This window comes from Schistocerca serialis, chromosome 4, assembly GCF_023864345.2.
Source record: "Schistocerca serialis cubense isolate TAMUIC-IGC-003099 chromosome 4, iqSchSeri2.2, whole genome shotgun sequence".
Classification (NCBI taxonomy): Eukaryota; Metazoa; Arthropoda; class Insecta; order Orthoptera; family Acrididae; genus Schistocerca; species Schistocerca serialis.
In genome coordinates, this window is record NC_064641.1 from 553,744,016 (window position 1) to 553,768,937 (window position 24,922).

Consider the following 24,922-nt stretch of genomic DNA (forward strand, 5'->3'; position numbering starts at 1 on the left):
TTTTGTTTGTCTAATTAGTTTTGAAGTGTCTTTTCTAGTTGTCAGGAATGTATCATATGTGTCTTCTGTCTTGTTGCTATTCCATGCTTTAAATGTCTCTTGTCTGGCTTTGATTGCATGATCACAGTTTTCATTTCACCAAGCATGTTTCTTCTGTTTTCGTAAAGGAATTTGATCTTGAGCTGTTTTGATAATCTTGTGTTTGAGTTGTTCCCAATTTTGTGCATATGTATATATATATATATATATATATACCGATAAATCAAAACATTATGACCAACTGTTTAACAGCGTGTTGGTCTACTTTTCAACCACATAATCATTTTACTTATATTTGAAGCTCTTGATGTGCTTCCGTGTTTGCAATGTAATAACTGTGTTGTTTTGAATGTCCGCCTTATCCAAACACAGTTAGTTCATTTTTTTATATTTACTCACACTTGTTTCGACACCTATGTGTCATCTTCCGTGGGCTAAATTTTTTATTTCTTAAAATTACATCGCTAGATGAACTGCATTATTATACACCAGTTTTTTGTGCTCTTTTTCGTTGTATTTTTGACAGCATGTCATCTGCAAAATTTTCCGTCCTGTTTCGTGTCTCTGGTTGGTGTCTCGATCAACTGCTGTTCAGTGCACTGTTTCCACACAATTTTTCACAATTTTTTTCACTCATTAGTTCGCCTCCCATGCAATTTCCCAAAATATGGCGAAACGTGATCTGAGGAAATACTTCTCAATCTGCTCAGATCAAGTTTGTGAAAGTGCATGGGAGGCGATCTAGTGAGCGAAAAAAAATTGTGAAAAATTGTGTGGAAACAGTGCACTGAACAGCAGTTGATCGAAACACCAACCAGAGACACGGAACAGGACGGAAAATTTTGTAGATGACATGCTGTCAAAAAACGAAGAAAAAGAGCACAAGAACAGATGTATAATAATGCAGTTCATTTAGCGATGTAATTTTAAGAAATAAAAAAACTGACCGACAGGTGACACATAGGTGTTGAAACATATCTGCATAAATATGAAAAATAAACGAATTTTGTTTGCATAAGACGGATTATCAAAACAGTCCAATTTTCAAACACAGTACAGCAGCGCTTATGCTTGGCATGTATTCTACAAGTCTTGATTAGTTTCCAAAAGTTTGTGGTACCAGTTGTCTACTCATAGGTCATTAAATTCCCGCAGATTACGTGACGGTGATTTGTGGGCATGCAACTGGTGCCCGATATCTGTTCCAGTGGGTACACATCAGGGGCATTTGCTGGCTAAGACATCAGTTTGAGTTAACTATCATGTTGCTCAAACCACTGCTGCACGTTTCTGACCTTGTGCCACGGAGAGTTATCCTGCTGAAAGGTGCCATCACCATCAGAGAATACTTCAGTCATGAAGGGATGCCGGTGATCGGCAACATATACTCACGTATTTCACTTTTGTCATGGTGTCTTCGAGTACTACCACATATCGCATAGAAGCCCAACTCAGTGTACCCCACAGCTCACCGGCCTGAATCTGTAGCGTGCTGCAAGTTTAAAGCAGCCATTTCCCTGGATGACGGCGTGTACGGACCTAACCATCAACCTGGTGTAACAAGGAATGCGATTCATTCGTTAGGTGACACTTTCCTATTGATCTACGGTGAAACAAAATTGGAAATTTGTGGTAATATCCTCTGGGACCAAACTGCTGAGGTCATCGGTCCGTACGCTTACACCCTATTTAATCTAACTCAAACTAACTTATGGTAAGGACACATCCACTCACCCATATCCGAAGGAGGACTCAAACCTTCGATGGGGGTGGGTAGGTGGGGAAGGGGGTGGGGGGGGGGGGGTGGGGAGCCGCGTGAACCGTGAAAAGGTGTCCTAGTCCACGCGGCTATCACGCGCTGCTGACCCACGGTGAAAACTCAGTTATACTGTGCCCACTACAGTCATAACTGACGGTGTCTTTGAGTCGACATAGGAACACGTAGGGGTTGTGTGATGTGGAGCTCCAGTTCAGCAATAGCCTTTGAATGGTGTGCTCCGAAATATTTGCGCCTGCACCATCATTGTACTCTGTCGTCATGTCTGCCACAGATGACTGCCTATCCTGGGTTACACAGCGGGGAATCCTCCGACCTCCACTTTTTATGGTGAGACGTGGAAGCCGAGTACCGTACAGCCTACGCGTTATTCCACCATCCTTCAATCACTTTCCACAGGTGCTCACAACAGTACTATGCAAACAACCGATCTGCTTCGCCGTTTCAGAGATTCTCGTTTCCTGCCGCAGCGCCACAACAATGTGCCCTTTGTCAAAACCGCTTATATCCGTGGATTTCTGCATTTGCGGCCCGTATCTCCGCTATAGTGACAGCCCATTCGTCCCTCTTCCGTTTATATTCTTTGCGTACTGCGTCACGTTCCCGCAACACTAGCAGGAGACATTCAACCTCGCGGTGAGCAGTAGTCAAAATGTTTTAGCTCATCAGCTCATCAGTGTACAGTAGACAGGTGCCCCTGAATCGAAGTTACGCTTATTGACTTCTGCATACATTGCTGACAAACGAAAGCGACGATAACAATTCTGCAGAATGAAGTATGCACCGGTAGCAGGGAGTGTTGTATCTAGAGGATAGTGTGCCTAGGAATAAACGATGTTTTTTGGTAGGCACTTCAGTCTAGTGACTGATTTTAGAATCACATAAAAGAATGCTCACTACAGACTGCCATAAGCAGTTTCCGCCGTTTTCGACGGTTGTTGTTAGGCATGACAAAAAAATGGTTCAAATGGCTCTGAGCACTATGGGACTTAACATCTGTGGTCATCAGTCCCCTAGAACTTAAAACTACTTAAACCTAACTAACCTAAGAACATCACACACATCCATGCCCGAGGCAGGATTCGAACCTGCGACCGGAGCGTTAGGCATGACACTGTGTTTTGTGCACCATTTGTAAATATTTCGCGTTCTGTACGTTCAGTACTGTATTACATATTTACAATATTTGGAATGTACTGTTAATCCTTTAGATACAGAATTTTATGGTGAGTAAACTGCTACACATTTTTACATTTATGTAACGTATGGACATGCGGTTGAAGATTGAGTGGATACATCATGTAACTAACGACGACGTCAAACTTCCTGGCAGATTAAAACAGTGTGCCGGGCCGAGACTCGAACCCGGGACCTTTGCCTTTCGCGGGCGGGGCGTGAGTCGCGTCTGGGTAGCTCAGATGGTGCCGGCACGGTAGCTCAGAGTGTTCGGTCAGAGAGCTGGTTGGCCTCTGTAATAAAAAACTGAGTGAAAGGATCAATTACGAACATGAACGGATGTCATGTGACGTCCGCAACGACCAAACACAACGATAAACCGTGAACAAAATGAAAAAAAAGATGGTAGAACACTTGCCCGCGAAAGGCAAAGGTCCCGAGTACGAGTCCCGGCCCGGCACACTGTTTTAGTGTGTCAGGAAGTTTCATATCAGCGCACACTCCGCTGCAGAGTGAAAATTTCATTCTGGTAATGACGAGGTGCTGAACGGAACTGGGGAGAAAAGAAATGTGTGGCACAATCTGATTATAGAAAACGATCTATTGATAGGACACATTCTGAGACATCAAGGGATCACAAATTTAGTATTGGAAGGAAATGTGGGTGGTAAAAATTGTAGAGAGAGACCAAGAGATGAATGCAGTAAGCAGTACACAATGATGTGTGTTGCCGTAGTTATTCGGAGATGAAAAGGCTTGCATAGAGTAGAGTACCATGGACAGCTACATCAGACAGTGTTCGGACTGAAGGCCACAACAACAACAATATGGACAGTAAAGCCGTATTTCGTCGGCCGTGCGCCATCTTGTAGCTTCAAACAGAAAATATTTTTCCATCGAACATGTGATACTTGCAAAATTTTTTACTAAACGATTTTCCCTATGTTGATAATGAAAATTTGTGTTAGTTTACAATAGCTTCTGTTTCAAAATATATTTTACTTGTAACTGGTTTTTGATAACACTATTACCTAATTTGATTTCACTTACCGATTATTGGCGTGTAGCAGAGTAATAATGTAACAGATAGACGGTTAAATACGATACTGACAAGATTTCCTCGATTGCAACAATTTGAAATTACAGTAAAATATTTGTTCCTACATATAAGATAATATTGTACATGGAACATGTTTCCACGTTTGGAAAAATCCAAATTTTCCGCAGAGATTTTTGTAATTTCAGTAAAAGAATGCTGCACTAAAAGACTGAATGCCATCGTTTCAAAATATAGTATGAAACTATATTAAACTTCTATCAAGGGCCAGAGCCGAAAGTTTGAAAAATGTACCAGAGTACAACACTCTCTCCTATCCGTAACACACGCAATCTATGATCAGCGAATGGTTAATTTATGAATATGATAAAATGTCTTTAGTAGCGTTACTTAGTGAAAAAAGCGCACTTGTTGCAGCACAATTCTTTCGTTGTTCTGCATGTGTTTGTGTGGAATCTCGATTTTAACACAACGCGGTTTCACAACAATTCGGATCTCATTGCTTTCCCCACTCGTGTACAAAGGTCACAACGAAAGTTGAGGTTACAGTCCAAGGCCATTTCTGGGGAAGCAACTGGGTTTGCTTGCTGGTGGGTGGTAGTTGCTTCTTTTGACCTGTTGCCCTCAAATTGCTCGACGTAAGTAAAACAAACGTAATAAGACAATGAGACAACGGGACATACCCCACCGACTGCAGTGGTAACTGATTTACATTTAAATAACGACGTTCACGATGCAAATATTCCTTTTCTGAATAATACTGTCCGGCATTTTCTTTTTGCTCCACTACACAGCCCGTAACAATTTGGTTAACATTAAAACCATGGTTCCATCGAGGTGTCAACCATTTTGTCAAAGGCAATCACTTATTAAAGTTCACAGTAGGCCTGTTTCGCATTTTAAGCAACTTTCAAAAAATGGTTCAGATGGTTCTAAGCACTATGGGACTTAACATCTGAGGTCATCAGTCCCCTAGACTTACAACTACTTAAACCTAACTGACCTAAGGACATCACACACATCCAAGCCCGAGGCATGATTCGAACCTGCGACCGTAGCAGGAGCGCGGTTCCGGACTGAAGCACCCAGAACCGCTCGGCCACAGTGGCCGGTGCAACTTTCAAGTGATGTGTTACTCGTATACCGATGCTAGTCAAGTGAATTTGTACTTGCACACCGATGCAAGTCAACAACAATTTTCTACTGATCGCTTTTTCGTTTCAGCGTACTTATGCATCATTAACAAACATTCCGTGACACTATCAACCGTATTTAGTGTTCAGCAAGTAATGCAACTTTTGTTTCTCCATCAATTTCGGTTGAAAAAAATGTGGTATTTGTTGTGAGAAATCGTGAAATATTCCCGTTTCAGTCCCTATACTTTCATGCAGTTCCGATAGGTGCGGCGATATACGTAGCGTTTCAAATGGCATATGCAAAGAAGGTGCGTTTCAAACAGAGAACTGTCACTGAGTTTCCTTGGCGAAAAACCAGAGCATCGCAAATATTCGTATGTGCTTGCAGAATATCCACGAAGACTTGACAGTGAACAAAAGCACGGTGAGTCGTTGGGGGAGGCGTGTCACCATCGCAACAAAATCGTGCAAATCTGACCGACCTCCCGCCTGCCGCCCAGCTGCTCACCGCTGTGACTCCAAAAATATTGCAACATGCGGACACTCTCATTCGAGGTGATCAATGGATTACAAACACCTCGCTGCTCTACTGGGCGTCTCCGTTGGTAGCACTGACACACTCGCCCACCAGCTGAGGTACTCAAAGGTGTGTGGCCGCTGAGTTCCTCGCCGTCTAAGACCATGAAGGCCATTGAAGGACAATTTGCGCCGAATTGCTTTCGCGTTACGAGGCTGACGGTGACAATTTTTTGTCGAACATCGTCAAGGCGGTGAAACACGCGTTCATCACTTTGAACTGGAAACTAAATGGCGATCCATGGAGTGACGCCACACTACCTCTCTTTCGAAGAGAAAAAGACAGACGCACCCTCAGCCGCTAAAATCATGGCGACAGTCTTCGGGGATTCTGAAGGGATTATTCTGTTTGATGTCCTCCCTCATGATGAAATGATCAAATCTGACGTGCATTGTGCTACCCTCCGGAGATTGAAGAAGTGACTTCAACATGTCCCTCGCCACAAAACATGCAAACGAACGTCTCCTTCTCTATGATAACGCAAGGCCCCAAACAAGTCTACGCACAAGAGAGGTGCTCACAAAAGAACAAAGGGCTGGTTTTCCTCATCCACCCTTAAGCCAGGATCTCGCACCTTGCAACATCCATCTGTTTGTCCCAACGAAGGTCGCACTCCATGGGAAACAGTACGTGGATGATGGGCAGGTTACTGATGGAGCAAGATGTTAGCTCCGACGTCGACCAGCAGGCATACAGGCTCTGCCAGTAAGGTGATATAAGGCATTCGCAGTGAACGGATGTGGGAAAATAAGGTTTTTTGTCCAAATGAGTGGGGAATAATATAATGTATTGGAATCCTGAATAAAACCATCCTGCTTTCAGAAAAAAAATGTGTTGCACTACTTATTGAACGCCCTTCGTTTTATAGACAAGTCGACAAACGAACAGATTAAAACTATACACTCGACTATGCCTTCAACCACGAAGCTTGCATGTCGCTGAGAATGCTCTTACCAGCTGATGTGAGGCGTAGTTAAGGGTTCGAGTGCCAGTCAGACAGAGTTTGGACTTGCCAGGACGTTTCAGGCGTACTTACCTCCGCTGTGAAGAGAAAAATTCTTTCTGTAAACTATCCCAAAGGCAGACGCTGAGGCATTTCTTCGCGTTTCTCTTTCTGCCACGAGTTCTAAGCGCGCAAGTTTCGCGGGACAAGTTCTGTCAAGTTCGGAAGATGGGAGTGAGGTACAGGTGGAGGTAGAGCTGTAAAGGCTGATCGTGATTCGTGCCTGGATAGCTCAGTAAGTAAAAGATACTGTAAGCGGAAGGTAACGCACGTGCCCGACCCGGTTCACGGTTTCCATCTGCCAAGAAGTTTCGGAACAATGCTACTCGCGTTGATGCAAACCACGAGTGCTGTCACGCAACGTGATCTGTATTATTTATTTCGTTTTTCAACTTCTGTATAATACATATTGTTGGTAACGGCCGGCCGAAGTGGCCGTGCGGTTAAGGGCGCTGCAGCCTGGAACCGCAAGACCGCTACGGTCGCAGGTTCGAATCCTGCCTCGGACATGGATGTTTGTGATGTCCTTAGGTTAGTTAGGTTTAACTAGTTCTAAGTTCTAGGGGACTGATGACCATAGATGTTCCATAGTGCTCAGAGCCATTTGAACCATTTTGTTGGTAACGTTACATAGTGTTAAAGTAGACATTACTTCTCGGCTCACTTTTAAAGCATTGTGCTACAGAGGGCCGTTAATGTGGCGGTGGTGGTTAGTGTTTAACGTCCCGTCGACAACGAGGTCATTAGAGACGGAGCGCAAGCTCGGGTTAGGGAAGGATTGGGAAGGAAATCGGCCGTGCCCTTTCAAAGGAAACATCCCGGCATTTGCCTGAAACGATTTAGGGAAATCACGGAAAACCTAAATCAGGATGGCCGGACCCGGGATTGAACCGTCGTCCCGAATGCGAGTCCAGTGTGCTAACCACTGCGCCACCTCGCTCGATCGGGCCGTTAATGAACGCATATGCATGAAAGTAGGGGAGAGTCGACCAGTATGGGCCGGATTAAGTTTTTTGACTTCACTTTGTATCTGTTGTGGTTAATCGAGTTGTTAATATACTATTCTCCAAGACATGTTCTATGAATAACACAGTGCAATGATTTTTATTTTTTATTCTCAGCACTTAATTACATTGAAAACAAAAGAGCCATAATTACAATGCTTGTAGGAAGTGTCTTTCAGTATCCCTCATTGTCTTTTCTGTGGTAATACCGTTTTTTAATTATGCCCTGCACTGACACATATTAAATAATAATACAACACATAAGCATGGGAAATTATTGTTGCTCTTTTAGGTCAGTTCACCAATGTTTAGCTCATTGCTTTACAGAGGCCTTAGAGGACGGAGAGATGTTTTCGGTCCAGAAATGTTTGGAGATTCCAGAAGACGGAAGTTTTCACAACTGGCTATTGACCAGAAGTTGAAGACACAGACTGGTAAACACTAGTGGTCTCTTTAGATGGAGGCAGATTGGCCACGGTGAGAGATGATGAAGGTCCAGGTGCAGAAAGGGTGGCTGAATTTAGAGCTGGTGTAGGTCAGAAGAGGTGAGTGAATTTAGAGCTGATGAAGGTCCAGGACTGCAAAACGTTACTGAACTCTGAGGATCAGAAAAGTTATTTGATGTGAGTTCCGAAGTAGGCTCCGATATCAGCACTATGCTATTTCTGTCTGGAAAGACGTAAGAAGAAGAAAGTATAGTTTAGAAATTGAAATTACATCTGGTCGACACTGAAATACAATCAGGTAGCCGGTACTGCGCTACAAACACGTTGTAGGATCTACCAGTGTTGTAGGTTCTTCTATAGAAATTATCATGAAACGTTTGTTAAATGTCATTCCATACCTAACATACATAGGTAGTTTTGTAGGCCCTTTACTATTCCTCATCTATACAAAAGATGTTGGAGACAATGTGAGCAGATTGTTTGCAGATGACTCTGTAGTTTACCGCCTTGTAAAGTCATCAGATCAAAACAAATTGCAAAGTGACTTAGAAAAGATACCTGTATGGTACGAAAATTTGCAATTGATCCTAAACAATGAAAAGTTTGAGGTCATCCACATGAGTGCTTAAACAAATCTTTAAAACTTCGATTACGCGTTAAATCAATCAAATCTAAATTCAACTAAATGCCTAGGAATTACAATTACGAATAACTAAAATTGAAAGAACACCTAGAAAATGTTGTGAGGAAGGAGAATACTTAGAAGATGCAACAGAACTATTAAAGAAACTGCCACGTTACGCTTGTCCGTCCTCTTTTGGAGTACCGCTGCCCGGTGTGGGATCCTTGCCAGACAGTAATAACGGAGTACATCGAGAAAGTTCAAAGAAGGGCAGCACGCTCTGTATTATCGAGAAGTAGGGGAGAGAGTGACACGGACATGATACAGGCGGACATCATTAAAACGGGATCTTCTAACGAAATTTTGAAACACCAACTTTCTCCTCCAAGCGCTAAAATATTTTTTTGACGCCGACCTATATAGGGAGAAACGATCATCATTATAAAATATGGGAAATGAGAGCTCGCACGGAAAGATATAGGTGTTCGTTTTCTCCGCGCGCTGTTCTAGAATGGAATAATGACAGAGAATTATTGTGAAGGTGGTTCGATCAACCTGTGCCAGGCACTTCAGTGTGTTTTGCAGAGTATCCATACAGATATAGATGTAAATTTAGGTAATGGAAATATAGCAACGAAATTAATCACGTACCTTATATGTGGTATCACAGGCCCCAAAATATCTTACGTGCGTTAAGAACTCTAGCAACCACCATCAAACACTCAGAGCAGACAAAGCACTGAAGAGGGCAAGATGATGTCCTAGGTGCAGTGCACATGGACACACAAACTTTGTTCTGCTTACTGTACACTTCTGCTATGTGGAAGCGGAAAGGAAAACCACAGTAGTGGCGTGTACTATGAGCTGGCCAGTACGATACGACTCACCCCTACCATTTGACAGTGACTTAAAATCCGAAAAAAAACCTGTAGCGGATGTCAATATCTTCTTTTATAATGATAAAAAGCTTACAGCCCCAGGGAAAATCATGGTTTTAACTTTCAACAAATACTGAGAGGATATCTTTCTTAATGGTTTCTTTATTTATTACATTATTTCTCGCCATCTTTAGTTTACATCCAACTTCTGGTTCACAATTACAGCTTTTGAAACGAAACGTATTGTCAAAGTGCAATTAAATCTGTAAAGAAGCATTTCATTCTCTTAGAATACAGAGTTATCTACTGTAATAGACTGACAGACTACATGAACTCTTCGACTGCAGACAGATCTACTAGTTCTAATCGAAAATCCTTCTGCACTAACATTTCATGTGATCCTCCTTCCGACTGTAACTTATGTACTTCGTCAAGCATTGATTGTTAGAGGAATAATATGGTAGCATTGACGAGATGGAATTATTTCAAATCTTGTGGTCGTCGATGGTGCTCCATCACATTTCTGCTTAAAAGGTATACTGGAAAACCGAAAACTGTGGTACCACTGAAACAACGCATTAAAAGCAATGGCTATTTTGTCAATGATTATTGAAAGTACCTACCCCCCTATGTCTAGGGGTAGCGTCTTTGATTCATAATCAAAAAGTCCTCGGTCCCGGGTTGGAAATCCGCAACCGCTAAATTTTGATTAATAATCAGCATTGGCGGCCGAAGACTTCCGGCGTAAGAAGCCATCCTCATTCTGCCAATGGCCTTATCAAAGAGGGCGGAGAAACAGATAGAGGTTCAGGGCACCCTCTTCCCCTCAGTGTTGGAAACTACCTCTAAAGGCGGAAGAATCAGCAATGATCAGCGGCATGAGGATGCCGAAGGCACTGGAAACCACTGCATTAAAGACACATAGCATGTATCCACACGACATGTGGCCTGTAACTGAAAAAGAGCCATGATGATCTCTTCACTGGCAAAAGATTCCAGAATAGTCCCCCATTCCGATCTCTGGCAGAGAACTGCCAAGGTGGAGGTGACCCTTGGGAAAGACTGAATAATCAATAAAAGGATAACGTTCTACGAGTCGGGGCGTGGAAGGTCAGTTGCTTGAATGTGGTAGAGAAAATACAAAATCAGAAAATGGAAATACAAACGCTCAGTGTAGATATAGTTGGGGTCAGTGAAGTGAAATGGAAAGAAGACTAGGATTTCTGGTCAGATGAGTATAGGGTAATATGAACAGCAGCAGAAAGTGGTATAACGGGAGTAGGATTCTTTATGAATAGGCAGGTAGGGCAGGCAGTTCAGTATTAGGGTTAGTCTTATCAGAATCGACAACAAACCAACACCGACAACTATACTTCAGATATACATGCCGACGTCGCAAGCTGAAGAAGAAGAGATAGAGAAAGAGTATGGGGACACTGAAAGGTTAATACAGTATGTAAAGGGATATGATAGTCTAATAGTCATGGGAGACTGGAGTGCAGTTGTAGGGGAAGGAGTAGAAGAAAGGGTTACAGGAAAATGTAGGCTTGGGAAAAGGAATGAGGGAGTAGAAAGACTAACTGAGTTCTGTAACAGGTTTCACCTGGTAATAGCGAATACCCTGTTCAAGAATCACAGGAGGAGGAGGTATACGTGGAAAAAGCCGGGTGATACGGAATGATTCCAGTTGGATTACATCATGGTAAGACAGAGGTTCCGAAATCAGATACTGGATTGTAAGGCGTACCCAGGAGCAGATATAGACTCAGATCACAATATAGTAGTGATGAACAGTAGGCTGAAGTTAAAGACATTAGTCAGGAAAAATCAATATGCAGAGAAGTGGGATACGGAGTGCTAAGGAATGACGAGATACGGTTGAAGATCTCTAAGGCTATAGATACAGCAATAAGGAATAGCTCAGGAGGCAGTACAGTTGAAGAGGAATGGACATTTCTAAAAAAGGGCAAATCACAAAAGCTGGAAATAAAAACTTAGGTACAAAGAAGGTAACTACAAGGGAACCATTGGTAACAGAAGAAATACTTCAGCTGATAAGTGAAATAAGAAAGTGCAAGGAAGAAGAAGGAAGCTAAGATGAAATGGCTGTGTGAAAAATGTGAAGAAATAGAAAAAGAAATGATGTTCGGAAGGATTGAATCAGCACACAGGAAAGTCAAGACTACCTTCTGTGAAATTAAAAGCAAGTGTGGTAACGTTAAGAGTGCAACGGGAATTCCATTGTTAAATGCAGAAGAGAGAGCAGACAGGCGGAAAGAGAACAATGAAGACCTCTCTGAAGGGGAAGATTTGTCTGATGTGATATAAGAAGAAACAAGAGTCAATTTAGAAGAGATAGGGGTTCCAGTATTAGAAACAGAATTTAAGAGAGCTTTGGAGGACTTAAGATCAAATATGGCAGAAGGGATGGATAACAACCATTGAGAATTACAACTGGGGGAACTGGCGACAAAAGGACTATTCACATTGGAATGTACACTCCTGGAAATGGAAAAAAGAACACATTGACACCGGTGTGTCAGACCCACCATACTTGCTCCGGACACTGCGAGAGGGCTGTACAAGCAATGATCACACGCACGGCACAGCGGACACACCAGGAACCGCGGTGTTGGCCGTCGAATGGCGCTAGCTGCGCAGCATTTGTGCACCGCCGCCGTCAGTGTCAGCCAGTTTGCCGTGGCATACGGAGCTCCATCGCAGTCTTTAACACTGGTAGCATGCCGCGACAGCGTGGACGTGAACCGTATGTGCAGTTGACGGACTTTGAGCGAGGGCGTATAGTGGGCATGCGGGAGGCCGGGTGGACGTACCGCCGAATTGCTCAACACGTGGGGCGTGAGGTCTCCACAGTACATCGATGTTGTCGCCAGTGGTCGGTGGAAGGTGCACGTGCCCGTCGACCTGGGACCGGACCGCAGCGACGCACGGATGCACGCCAAGACCGTAGGATCCTACGCAGTGCTGTAGGGGACCGCACCGCCACTTCCCAGCAAATTAGGGACACTGTTGCTCCTGGGGTATCGGCGAGGACCATACGCAACCGTCTCCATGAAGCTGGGCTATGGTCCCGCACACCGTTAGGCCGTCTTCCGCTCACGCCCCAACATCGTGCAGCCCGCCTCCAGTGGTGTCGCGACAGGCGTGAATGGAGGGACGAATGGAGACGTGTCGTCTTCAGCGATGAGAGTCGCTTCTGCCTTGGTGCCAATCATGGTTGTATGCGTGTTTGGCGCCGTGCAGGTGAGCGCCACAATCAGGACTGCATACGACAGAGGCACACAGGGCCAACACGCGGCATCATGGTGTGCGGAGCGATTTCCTACACTGGCCGTACACCACTGGTGATCGTCGAGGGGACACTGAATAGTGCACGGTACATCCAAACCGTCATCGAACCCATCGTTCTACCATTCCTAGACCGGCAAGGGAACTTGCTGTTCCAACAGGACAATGCACGTCCGCATGTATCCCGTGCCACCCAACGTGCTCTAGAAGGTGTAAGTCAACTACCCTGGCCAGCAAGATCTCCGGATCTGTCCCCCATTGAGCATGTTTGGGACTGGATGAAGCGTCGTCTCACGCGGTCTGCACGTCCAGCACGAACGCTGGTCCAACTGAGGCGCCAGGTGGAACTGGCATGGCAAGCCGTTCCACAGGACTACATCCAGCATCTCTACGATCGTCTCCATGGGAGAATAGCAGCCTGCATTGCTGCGAAAGGTGGATATACACTGTACTAGTGCCGACATTGTGCATGCTCTGTTGACTGTGTCTATGTGCCTGTGGTTCTGTCAGTGTGATCATGTGATGTATCTGACCCCAGGAATGTGTCAATAAAGTTTCCCCTTCCTGGGACAATGAATTCACGGTGTTCTTATTTCAATTTCCAGGAGTGTAGAATCTACACTCCTGGAAATTGTAATAAGAACACCGTGAATTCATTGTCCCAGGAAGGGGAAACTTTATTGACACATTCCTGGGGTCAGATACATCACATGATCACACTGACAGAACCACAAGCACATAGACACAGGCAACAGAGCATGCACAATGTCGGCACTAGTACAGTGTATATCCACCTTTCGCAGCAATGCAGGCTGCTATTCTCCCATGGAGACGATCGTAGAGATGCTGGATGTAGTCCTGTGGAACGGCTTGCCATGCCATTTCCACCTGGCGCCTCAGTTGGACCAGCGTTCGTGCTGGACGGGCAGACCGCGTGAGACGACGCTTCATCCAGTCCCAAACATGCTCAGTGGGGGACAGATCCGGAGATCTTGCTGGCCAGGGTAGTTGACTTACACCTTCTAGAGCACGTTGGGTGGCACGGGATACATGCGGACGGGCATTGTCCTGTTGGAACAGCAAGTTCCCTTGCCGGTCTAGGAATGGTAGAACGATGGGTTCGATGACGGTTTGGATGTACCGTGCACTATTCAGTGTCCCCTCGACGATCACCAGTGGTGTACGGCCAGTGTAGGAGATCGCTCCCCACACCATGATGCCGGGTGTTGGCCCTGTGTGCCTCGGTCGTATGCAGTCCTGATTGTGGCGCTCACCTGCACGGCGCCAAACACGCATACGACCATCATTGGCACCAAGGCAGAAGCGACTCTCATCGCTGAAGACGACACGTCTCCATTCGTCCCTCCATTCACGCCTGTCGCGACACCACTGGAGGCGGGCTGCACGATGTTGGGGCGTGAGCGGAAGACGGCCTAACGGTGTGCGGAACCGTAGCCCAGCTTCATGGAGACGCTTGCGAATGGTACTCGCCGATACCCCAGGAGCAACAGTGTCCCTAATTTGCTGGGAAGTGGCGGTGCGGTCCCCTACAGCATTTCGTAGGATCCTACGGTCTTGGCGTGCTTCCGTGCGTCGCTGCGGTCCGGTCCCAGGTCGACGGGCACGTGCACCTTCCGCCGACCACCGGCGACAACATCGATGTACTGTGGAGACGTCACGCCCCACGTGTTGAGCAATTAGGTGGTACGTCCACCTGGCCTCCCGCATGCCCACTATACGCCCTCGCTCAAAGTCCGTCAACTGCACATACGGTTCACGTCCACGCTGTCGCGGCATGCTACCAGTGTTAAAGACTGCGATGGAGCTCCGTACGCCACGGCAAACTGGCTGACACTGACGGCGGCGGTGCACAAATGCTGCGCAGCTAGCGCCATTCGACGGCCAACACCGCGGTTCCTGGTGTGTCCGCTGTGCCGTGCGTGTGATCATTGCTTGTACAGCCCTCTCGCAGTGTCCGGAGCAAGTATGGTGGGTCTTACACACCGGTGTCAATGTGTTCTTTTTTCCATTTCCAGGAGTGTATGAGTCTGGAGACATGCAATTTGACTTTCGAAAAAATATCATCCAAATAATTCCGAAGACTGCAAGACCTGACAAGTGTAAGAATTACCGTACAATCAGATTAATAGCTCATGCATCCAAGTTTCTGACAAGAATGATGCACAGAAGAACGGAAAAAAATTGAGGATGTGTTAAATGACGGTCAGTTTGGTTTAGAAAAAGTAAAGGCACCAGAGAGGCAATTCTAATTTTGTGGTTGATAATGAAAGCAAGACTAAAGAAAAATCAAGACACGTTCACAAGATTTGTCGACCTGGAAAAAGCGTTCGACGATATAAAATGGTGCAAGGCTCTGAGAAATTCTGAGAAAAATATGGGTAAGCTATAGGGAGAGACGGGTAAAATACAATATGTACAAGAGCCAAGAGGGATTAATAAGAATGGACGACCGAGAACGAAATGCTTGGGTTGAAAAGGGTGTAAGACAGGGATGTAGTCTTTCGTCCCTTCTGTTCAATCTGTATATCGAAGAAGCTGCTGAATGGTATGAACAGTCCAATGAGTACAGAATATGGATTGAGAGTAAATCGAAGAAAGATGAAAATAATGAGATGTAGCAGAAATGAGAACAGCGAGAAACTTAACATCTGGATTGATGGGCAAAAGGGAGATGAAGTTAAGGAATTCTGCTATCTGGGCAGCAAAATAACCAATGACGTACAGAGCAAGTAGGATATCAAAAGCGAACTAGCAGTGGCAAAAAGGGCATTCCTGGCCAAGGGAAGTCTCCTGGTATCAAACATAGGCCTTAATTTGAGGTAGAATTTTCTGCGAATGTACATTTAGCGCAGCACTGTATGGTAGTGAAACATGGTTTGAGGGAAAACCGGAACAGAAGAGAATAGGAGCACTTGAGATGTGGTGCTACAGGCGAATGTTGAAAATTAGATGAAGGTAAGGAATCAGGAGGCTCTGCGCAGAATCGGAGAGGAAAGGAAAGCGTGGAAAACACCAACAAAGAGAAGGGACAGGAAGGTAGGACATCTGTTAAGATATCAAGGGCTGACTTCCATGGTACTAGAGGGAGCTTGTACAAAGTAAAAACTGTAGAGGTAGACAGAGATCTGAATATAAGCAGCAGATAATTGGGGACATAGGCTGCAGTGCTACTGTGAGATGAAGAGATTGGCAAGGGAGAGAAATTCGTGGCGGGCCGCATCAAAGCAGTCAGTAGACAGATGACTTAGTAAAAAAACTATTTGAGTTTTTTAGTTTACGCAGTTACTACGCGTGTCACCCTGCAGGTTATAGCACCATTCTTTCTTCTTTCTTACTAAAGAGTTTTCCACAACTTTACGTCTAGAAACACAACACTCGCGATATCTGTCTCCTTCTACTCTTTTTATTCTTCCACACCTACGAAATTCGAATTATTTTGCCTTCTTCCTTTCAGATTTTCCTGTTACCTGGCCTAAATTTTACTATAAGACAATATCCCAATGGATTCATCCAAGAGCTTCTCCAACTTTGAATATGGCAGACTTCATAGCATGAAAGTTTCTCTCTTAAAAATGCTGTTCCGTCTTTCTTGTTTTCTTTGACTGAAGTGACTTACGCTGACTATTTTTTGTCAAGTCATGTGACAGCCCTCTTTCCCAACGGAAATAGTACTTACAGCGTTCCAAAAGTCTACTGACAATTCTTCGCTGGGATAGATTCCAGTAGGTGAACAGTAGTGTGTGTGTGTGTGTGTGTGTGTGTGTGTGTGTGTGTGTGTGTGTCTGTGTGTGCGTTTGTTTGTTTGTTTGTTTGTAATATCGGGGTGGAATAGACAGAGAGAGATTTGTTCGATCATTCGACAAGCGTTTTCTTCTGTCTCTCCTTGTCATCGGAGTAACATGTTTCAGCGTCCTGTGAAAGGAGATTAATTTCTCTAAATATTAAAATCCAAATCGTGCAATGAGCATAATTTTTAGATTACTGATCCTGCTAATTATTCATTTCAGCTCGTTCTTCTTCTGTCTCTCTTTGTCATCGGAGTAACATATCTAAGCGTCCTGTGAAAGGAGATTAATTTCTATAAATATTGAAATCCAAGTCGTGCAATGGGCATAATTTTTAGATTATTGACCCTGCTAATCATTCATTTCAGTTCGTTCCTCTTACAGTCAGATAAATACATTTTCGGTTTTATAGAGTCGCCTTCATTGCGTTTTTACAATCAGGTGGTATGTCTTTCAACAATTTTGTTGCTTGTTGCTGCCTCTTCAACTCACAACTTCACTCGCTTAATTCGTGCTAGGTGTTTTTATACTGTCCAGGTACTGGCTAACTATCAGATATGTTCTCACAAATAGTAAGCTTCACCGAAGCAAGGTCTCTCAAAGCACAAATGCACAACATACATTTAATTTTAAGTTTTGTGCACACTGTATAAAGCCGGCCGAAGTGGCCGTGCGGTTAAAGGCGCTGCAGTCTGGAACCGCAAGACCGCTACGGTCGCAGGTTCGAATCCTGCCTCGGGCATGGATGTTTGTGATGTCCTTAGGTTAATTAGGTTTAACTAGTTCTAAGTTCTAGGGGACTAATGACCTCAGCAGTTGAGTCCCATAGTGCTCAGAGCCATTTGAACCATTAGCCACACTGTATAAAAGCTTTTAGTGAAATGTCCCCGATAGTTATCATGACTAGGACCACCAAACTGGTTTCGATTCTCAGTTATCCTATAAATGAGAATTGAAATATAATGAAGCGAGTATCAGTCTTATAAGAGGAATAATTGGTAATGTAACGGAAAGGAAATAATTTTTAAATAGCCTAAGTGAAACTAAATTTAGTAAAATTACGAGTGTGTTCGTTACGATAAACTCAAAAGCACTCAACCGTCAATTTCAAGTTATTCTTGCTTGTACATTTCCACCTCTCTAATGAAAACGTAATAATACATGTGTACGAAGTATTACCAGATAGCAAGTTATAAATCACTTCGTTCAGTTAACTTAGAAGCTCTCCTGGCGCTTCATGGCAGAAATTTGTCATATTTAATGATTCAGTTAACGATTTGTCATAAAAATACTAGTAGAATAATTTCCGATTTGTGTGTTTATGGCTATTCAAGAAGGACAAAACGTAAGTTTGATATTTTTTATCTTTTTTAATATTGTTTTCTGTTATAGTCGAGCTTATAAACTTGGGTAATTAGGTAACTGTAGGTATGAATATTATACTACGTTTGTAGAAAAACCTCTGTAATACATTAGAAACATTCCAATACATACACATATTGCATGACGCTTCATGGACCAGAGTATTCCTGTTTGCTTTATGGTTTAAACGACATGTTTAGTTGAAGCTTTTGTTAGTGTGCACATGCAATACTACATTCTCACAGTACATTTGTACATCGGCTCTGATATTGTATGACACATGGAAACTCATCGGGAAAAATTCTTTTTTCGAAGAAGGATATGGTTTTTTTAACATCAAATTTCGGTCAGGAGGTTCAGGTGATTGTCTGGTGCGAAAGAGTGACGTGAATTAAATGAAATATATACTGCTTAAGAATTTTATTTCAACAGAGAAGACATACAATTAGGCTATGACGTCCTGGCAATATTTCCATTCCACAAGGGTAAAACGTTATTGTGTATAGTGATCCATTACCCTGGGAACTGATTGCCGAAGCCAACATTACCAGGGAATCCCCCATTTCCAGGGAATCCTCCATTACCAGGGAAACCTTGTCCAGACCCAAACCCAGGGAAGCCCTGGTTCAGTCCGCCAGGGCCAAAGCCCCCATTTCCGGGAAATCCCTGGTTAAATCCGCCATTGCCTGGAAATCCGCTGCCTGGGAAACCCTGGTTGCCACCGATACCTCGGTTCGGGAAAGCACAGGCAACCGCCAACACCGCCGCTAGAACCTGTAAAAATAAATAATAAAGTGAAGCTCAAAAGCAAATGAAAATTGAAGAGTAGAAGAATCTTAATGTTAAGATAGTACGTATAAATACAATTCGTTAAAAAGAAGAAACTTTTTCATTAATTTAAAGACTGTAAGAATTTCCTACAATCCAAAGAATTTAATTTGTTACAGTATGTAACGTAATATAAATGGATGAAATACGTATAAGATACGTTGAATATGCACACAAAAAAAAAAAACGTTGTGCATCACCCCGGTTTCCAGACCTCCTGAAAATGGACGTTGACTGTGCATATTTTTGTATCACAGACACAGTCCCTTTGTTCAGAGATGTCACTAAACCTGCCCAAATATGTAAACAACCATGCATATACAGCACCTGTTAGACGAAGGGGGTACAATAGCCCATCAGTTCCAGTCATTCCACCAGCAAGGAGGTACACGGCTCATGTTGTCTGTCATTCAACCTTGCCTAGACGGTCAGTACCGCGGTTCGATCGCGTCCGCATTGTTATCTTGTGCCAGGAAGGGCTCTCAACAAGGAAGTGGCCAGGCGTCTCGGAGTGAACCAAAGGGATGTTGTTCGGACATGGAGGAGATACAGAGAGACAGGTACTGTCGATGACATCCCTCGCTCAGGCCTCCCAAGGACTACTAATGCAGTGGATGACCGTACCTACGGATTATGCCTCGGAGGAACCCTGACGGTAGCGCCACCATGTTGAGTAAAGCTTTTTGTGCAGCCACACGACGACGGGTTACGACTCACTTCACTCCTGACGTCCATGGCGAGGTCCTTCTTTGCAACCACCACTCCATGCAGCGCAGTACAGATGGGCCCAACAACAGACCGAATGGACCGCTCTCTTCGCCGATGAGTGTCGCATATGCCTTCAACCAGACAATCGTCGGAGACGTGTTTGGAGGCAACCCGGTCAGGCTGAACGCCTTAGACACCAGCGAGTGTAGCAAGGTGGAGGTACCCTGCTGTTTTTGGGGGGGGGGGGCATTATGTGGGGCTGACGTACGCCGCTGGTGGTCATGGAAAGCACCGTAACTGCTGTACGATACGTGAATGCCATACTCCGACCGATAGTGCAACCATATCGGCAGCATATTGGAGATGGCATTCGTCTCCATGGACGAAAATTTGCTCCCCCATCGTCCACATCTTGTCAATGACTTCCTTCAGAATAACATCGAACATGCCTGGGATAGTCTGAAAAGGGATTTTTATGGACGACATGACCCACGAATCACTCTGAGGGATGTACGCCGAATCGCCGTCGAGGAGTGGGACAATCTGGAACAACAGTGCCCTGATGACCTTGTGGATAGTATGCCACGACGAACACAGGCATGCATCAATGGAAGAGGACGTGCTACTGGGTATTAGAGGTACCGGTGTGTACAGCAGTCTGGACCGCCACCGCTAAAGGTCTCGCTGTATGGTGGTACAACACGCAATGTGTGATTTTCATGAGCAGTAAAATGGGCGGAAATAATGTTTATGTTGGTCTCTATTCCAGTTCTCTGCACGGGTTCCGAAGCTCTCGGAACCGAGGTGATGCAAAGCTTTTTTTGATGTGTGTATTTATATTAAATTCTTAGGTTTGGGATTCGTCAAAATCGAAAATAACATATCTGATAAGACATTATGTTCCTAAAGGTGAAGTATACTCTGCGTTGATCGTTTGTAAAGCTTTAAAAATGTGTTAATACTCGAGGAAGGAGAGAGACCCATGACCAGTCGAAAGTACGGGACAGTCCTGGCCCACGGTCCTGTGATGCAGGCACCGTTCGTAGAAGTCAGCTATCTGGATTCGGTTCCCAATGCAGTACAGAATCTAACCTTTCCACAAATGATGGTAAAAATATTTTTTATAAAAATTTGTTTATGTTCACTACGTGAAAAGAGAGGGAAGGAACAAGTATGTTCTGTCCATTGGTAATTTTCTCTACTAATTGTATCAGATGCAGCTTTAAATAAATGTTGAAGATGAAAACGTTAATTGTTCATAAATCAAGGAAATTAAGTATGTCTTGACACTGTTGTCGAAACAAAAGTACAGGGCATAACCACTGTCTGTATCGTAAGCCAGGGTTTCAGAAACAAAAATCTACTGCATAGCAAAATTTTTCCGAAAACACGTTTGGATAAATGATAGTGTTACTTAGTGCGTTATTATCTTCAGTCCCAGTCTTAAAGTTAAGAAAAGCGTAATGACCGATTATAGCTTCTCTTGTGTGATCGCATGATTCAGATGATCAGTCGTCAAGTTAGTATATGATTTTCACGTATCCCGTACTTGATTGGCCCAAGAATATTTGTATCACATTTTAGTACTACACTTCCATCTCTTACAACAACGTGTTTTTAAGGCATCATGTCGTATCAACGTTCATCCCTAGCGCATGACTAGTCAGCTCGGTGCATAGCGCCAAAAACAGCATTAAATTCCCATGGAGCTATGTATTGCAACCAATGTTGTGTTTCTACATCTTCGCTAATACTTTGCAAGCCACCTTAAAGTGAGCGGCAAAGGGTACTTTGTGCACAACTGTCACGTCCCTCTTTTCCTGTGCCCCTCACGAATGGTTCCGGGGAAGAACAACTGCTGCTGACCTTCATAGTCCTTTCGCGAGGTATACGTAGGAGGCTGACTTGTCTAGAAAAATTCGCTCTCGGAATTTTAAGAGTGAACCACACTCTGATGCACAACACCTCTCTTCTAGAGTCTGGCATTGGTGTCTGCTGAGCATCTCCGCGAGATTTCGCGCTCGCTAAATGAAACTCTTTCGGGATTTTCTCTGTTTTCTCTCTCAATCCTATCTGATCCCGTTCACACTGACGAGCAATAGTCAAGTACTGATCGAGCAAGGGTTTTGCAAGCTACCTTCTCTCTGGGTGCACTACATTTCCTGATGATTCTTTCAATGAATCTGAGTGTGGCAGCTGCCTTTCCTGAGATTGATTTTTTATGTGCTCGTTCCAATTTTAAACGCTACGTGCGCATTCTCGTACATATATTACGGATGAGACTACTTCCAGTCATTATTTTACAATCGTATAGTCACACGACTTTGAGTCTTTCTGCCTAAATGAGCGTAATAGATTACATTTGTTTATGTTGAGGGTCAATCGCCAACCTCTGCACAAAAGGCGGACCCTCAACAGGTCTTCCTGCATTTCGCTGCAATATTCCAGCGTTGCGATTTCTCTGTACACCTCAGTTTACAATAACGTTTTGATTGATGACCTTGACACTCAAGTTTAAACGATAAGGATTACATGTACGCCAGAGAAAGATCCACGAGAACATTGTCAAGTGTTCAGATGATACGTAGTGCTGTCGATGAGTTTGAGATCTTCAGTCCTCAGTAAATAGTTTCCAGCCAAGAGAGGCGAACCGAACATAGAGTGGATCTGATCGGCAGAGAAACTCTTTGGTTACAACAAAGCTAAAATTCGACACGTGGTTGTGTGCACTTTGGTATAGCCGACAGCAGAGTGTAACCCTCTTTCCGTATAATTTGAGCTTGTGTTGCTATACTCAACAGTCTCTAACATAAATACATAAATTACGTTATTTTACGTGGTTTTTGCTCTCTTCTGACTTGCGCGATGTTAAAGAATATTAGTAGAAGACAGTCGTACTTGACTTACTATTGTTATTGCCTGAACACTTACCAGCAGAGTCTTCATGATGCTGTTTGCTTGTCTTGTTAACAGTAATGGGCTACCTATTCTAAGCGTCCTTATATACCACGCCGTGTGACGCACAGTCGGCACATTGCGTGACGATCGCAACAGTAGACTTTTGTCCATGCATCTGCTGTTTCCGGGCACATCCGACGCTACAGTAAACACTGTGGAGCTCGAAATCAATACGCAAAAGCTAGTTGTTACATAGAACGGAATAACGCCGGATGAACGTGATCCTAGTTTTCGCTAGACACCAGATTTATTTGGAATTTACGAGGGTGGTTTGAAAAGTTCTCGGAATCACCACGAGAGGTCAGCGCTAGCGCAACAAGTTGTTCACGTGATATTCATCGGACTATTGCCTGTAAACACGTGCCACGTCAATGCTCTTGGAACAGAACTGTGGCAGTGACGTGGTTCTGTTGTTGTTCCCGCGTAGTGATTTGCTAAGTTGGAAAAAATCGAGATTCGAGCAGTGATTAAATACTTCGTAAAGAAATGTATGAAAGCAAAGGACATTCATGCCGATTTCCAGAATACACTGGGGGACTCTTCTCCTTCATATTCAACTGTTGCCAAGTGGACAAATAAATTTCAATTTGGTCGGGAGAGTTTAGATTATGATCCGCGCAGTGGTCGTCCAAGATGTGTCACTATTCCAGAAATCATTCCAAAAGTGTACAAAATCGTCACAGAGGGTCGCGGATTGAAAGTGCGTGAAGTTGCTCACGCCTGCCAGATGTCATCTGAAAGGGTATATCACACTTTAACTAAGGAATTAGAAATAAAAAAAATTATCTGCAAGATGGCTGCCACGACTCTTGACAATGGATCAAAAACGTATGAGAATGGACCTATCGGAACAGTGTTTGGCCCGTTTAAGGAGAAATGAACAAGATTTTTTGCACCGGTTTGTGATCACTGATGAAACTTGGGTCCTGGAGACAAAACAACAGTCCAAGCAATGGAAAAATGTTGATTCTCCGCTATCAAAGGAAGCAAAGACAATTCCTTCTGCGGGAAAGGTCATGGCATCAGTGTTCTGGGATGCGAAGGGGATTCTGTTCGTAGATTACCTCCCCACTGGGCAAACAATTACTTGAGAATACTGTGCTAACCTCCAGGATAAAATGCAACAAAAGATACGCGAAAAAGGCCAGGTTTAGCAAGGAAGAAAGTCATCTTCCATCAAGACAATACGCGCCCGCACACATGTGCAGTAGCCGTGCCAAAATTACACGAACTAAGGTATGAATTGTTGCCAAACCCGCCTTATTCATCTGATATGGCTCCGTCAGATTTCCACCTTCTCCCAGAACTGAAAATTTTTATTGGTGGACGAAGATTCAGTTCAGATGAAGAACTGATAACCGGAGTTGACATCTATTTTGCAGGCCTGGAAGAAATTCATTTTCGAGGTGGGACCAAGTGCATTAATCTGTAAGGAGACTTTATTGAAAAATAAAATAAGTTTCATTGATGTAAGTACTTTTTTCTATTCCGTTCCGAGAACTTCTCAAACTACCCTCGTACATCACTTGTCTTACTAGTAGAAACAATCACATGAAAATATTTCCTTATGCGAAACGCTTCATCCTTCACGTGGAGGTCACGATGTCAAGCAGATGTAAAAACCTCTCAAAGGCCGTCCTGTAAGATTCGTAGAAGTAGTAGTTGTAGTAGTTTATTCAGTCGTAGATCACTTTTACAAGGATATTGGAGATGTTATGGTATTATAATTTTAAAAAAAAAAAGCACTCCGTCTTCAGGCCACAAGTGGCCCATCGGGACCATCCGACCGCCGTGTCATCCTCAGATGAGGATGCGGATAGGAGGGGCGTGTGGTCAGCACACCGCTCTCCCGGTCGTTATGATGGTATTCTTGACCGAAGCCGCTACTATTCGGTCGAGTAGCTCCTCAATTGGCATCACGAGGCTGAGTGCACCCCGAAAAATGGCAACAGCGCATGGCCGCCCGGATGGTCACCCATCCAAGTGCCGACCACGCCAGACAACGCTTAACTTCGGTGATCTCACGGGAACCGGTGCGTCCACTGCGGCAAGGCCGTTGCCTATTATAATTTAAGGACAACAAAAATGGCCAACACTGGGTGAAACACTCAGAAGACATTATCGGATATCACTGTGACTTCGTACACATACACACCATCGGCGCATATGTAGAGGATTAGAGATGCTATTCTCTGTGACCTGTAAACGGCTACAAGAGTACATGAGTGTTGTTCGT

The 24,922-nt window shown here is 44.1% G+C and overlaps 2 protein-coding genes and 1 pseudogene across 2 annotated transcripts in view; 1 reads left to right on the forward strand and 2 right to left on the reverse strand.

Annotated features, from left to right (window-relative positions):
* LOC126474605 (LIM domain only protein 3-like) overlaps positions 1–24,922 on the forward strand; it is a 1,048,859-nt gene that overhangs the window by 871,341 nt on the left and 152,596 nt on the right. The gene's annotated exons all lie outside the window — the stretch shown is intronic.
* Positions 18,598–22,796, reverse strand: LOC126475281 (uncharacterized). Its single transcript, XM_050103038.1, has 2 exons — positions 22,660–22,796; positions 18,598–18,966 (listed from the first exon to the last, which is right to left on the reverse strand). The coding sequence occupies exons 1-2, from the start codon at positions 22,672–22,674 to the stop codon at positions 18,706–18,708; spliced, it is 276 nt and encodes a 91-aa protein (XP_049958995.1). The 5' UTR covers positions 22,675–22,796; the 3' UTR covers positions 18,598–18,705.
* On the reverse strand, positions 24,630–24,747 carry LOC126475925 (5S ribosomal RNA; annotated as a pseudogene).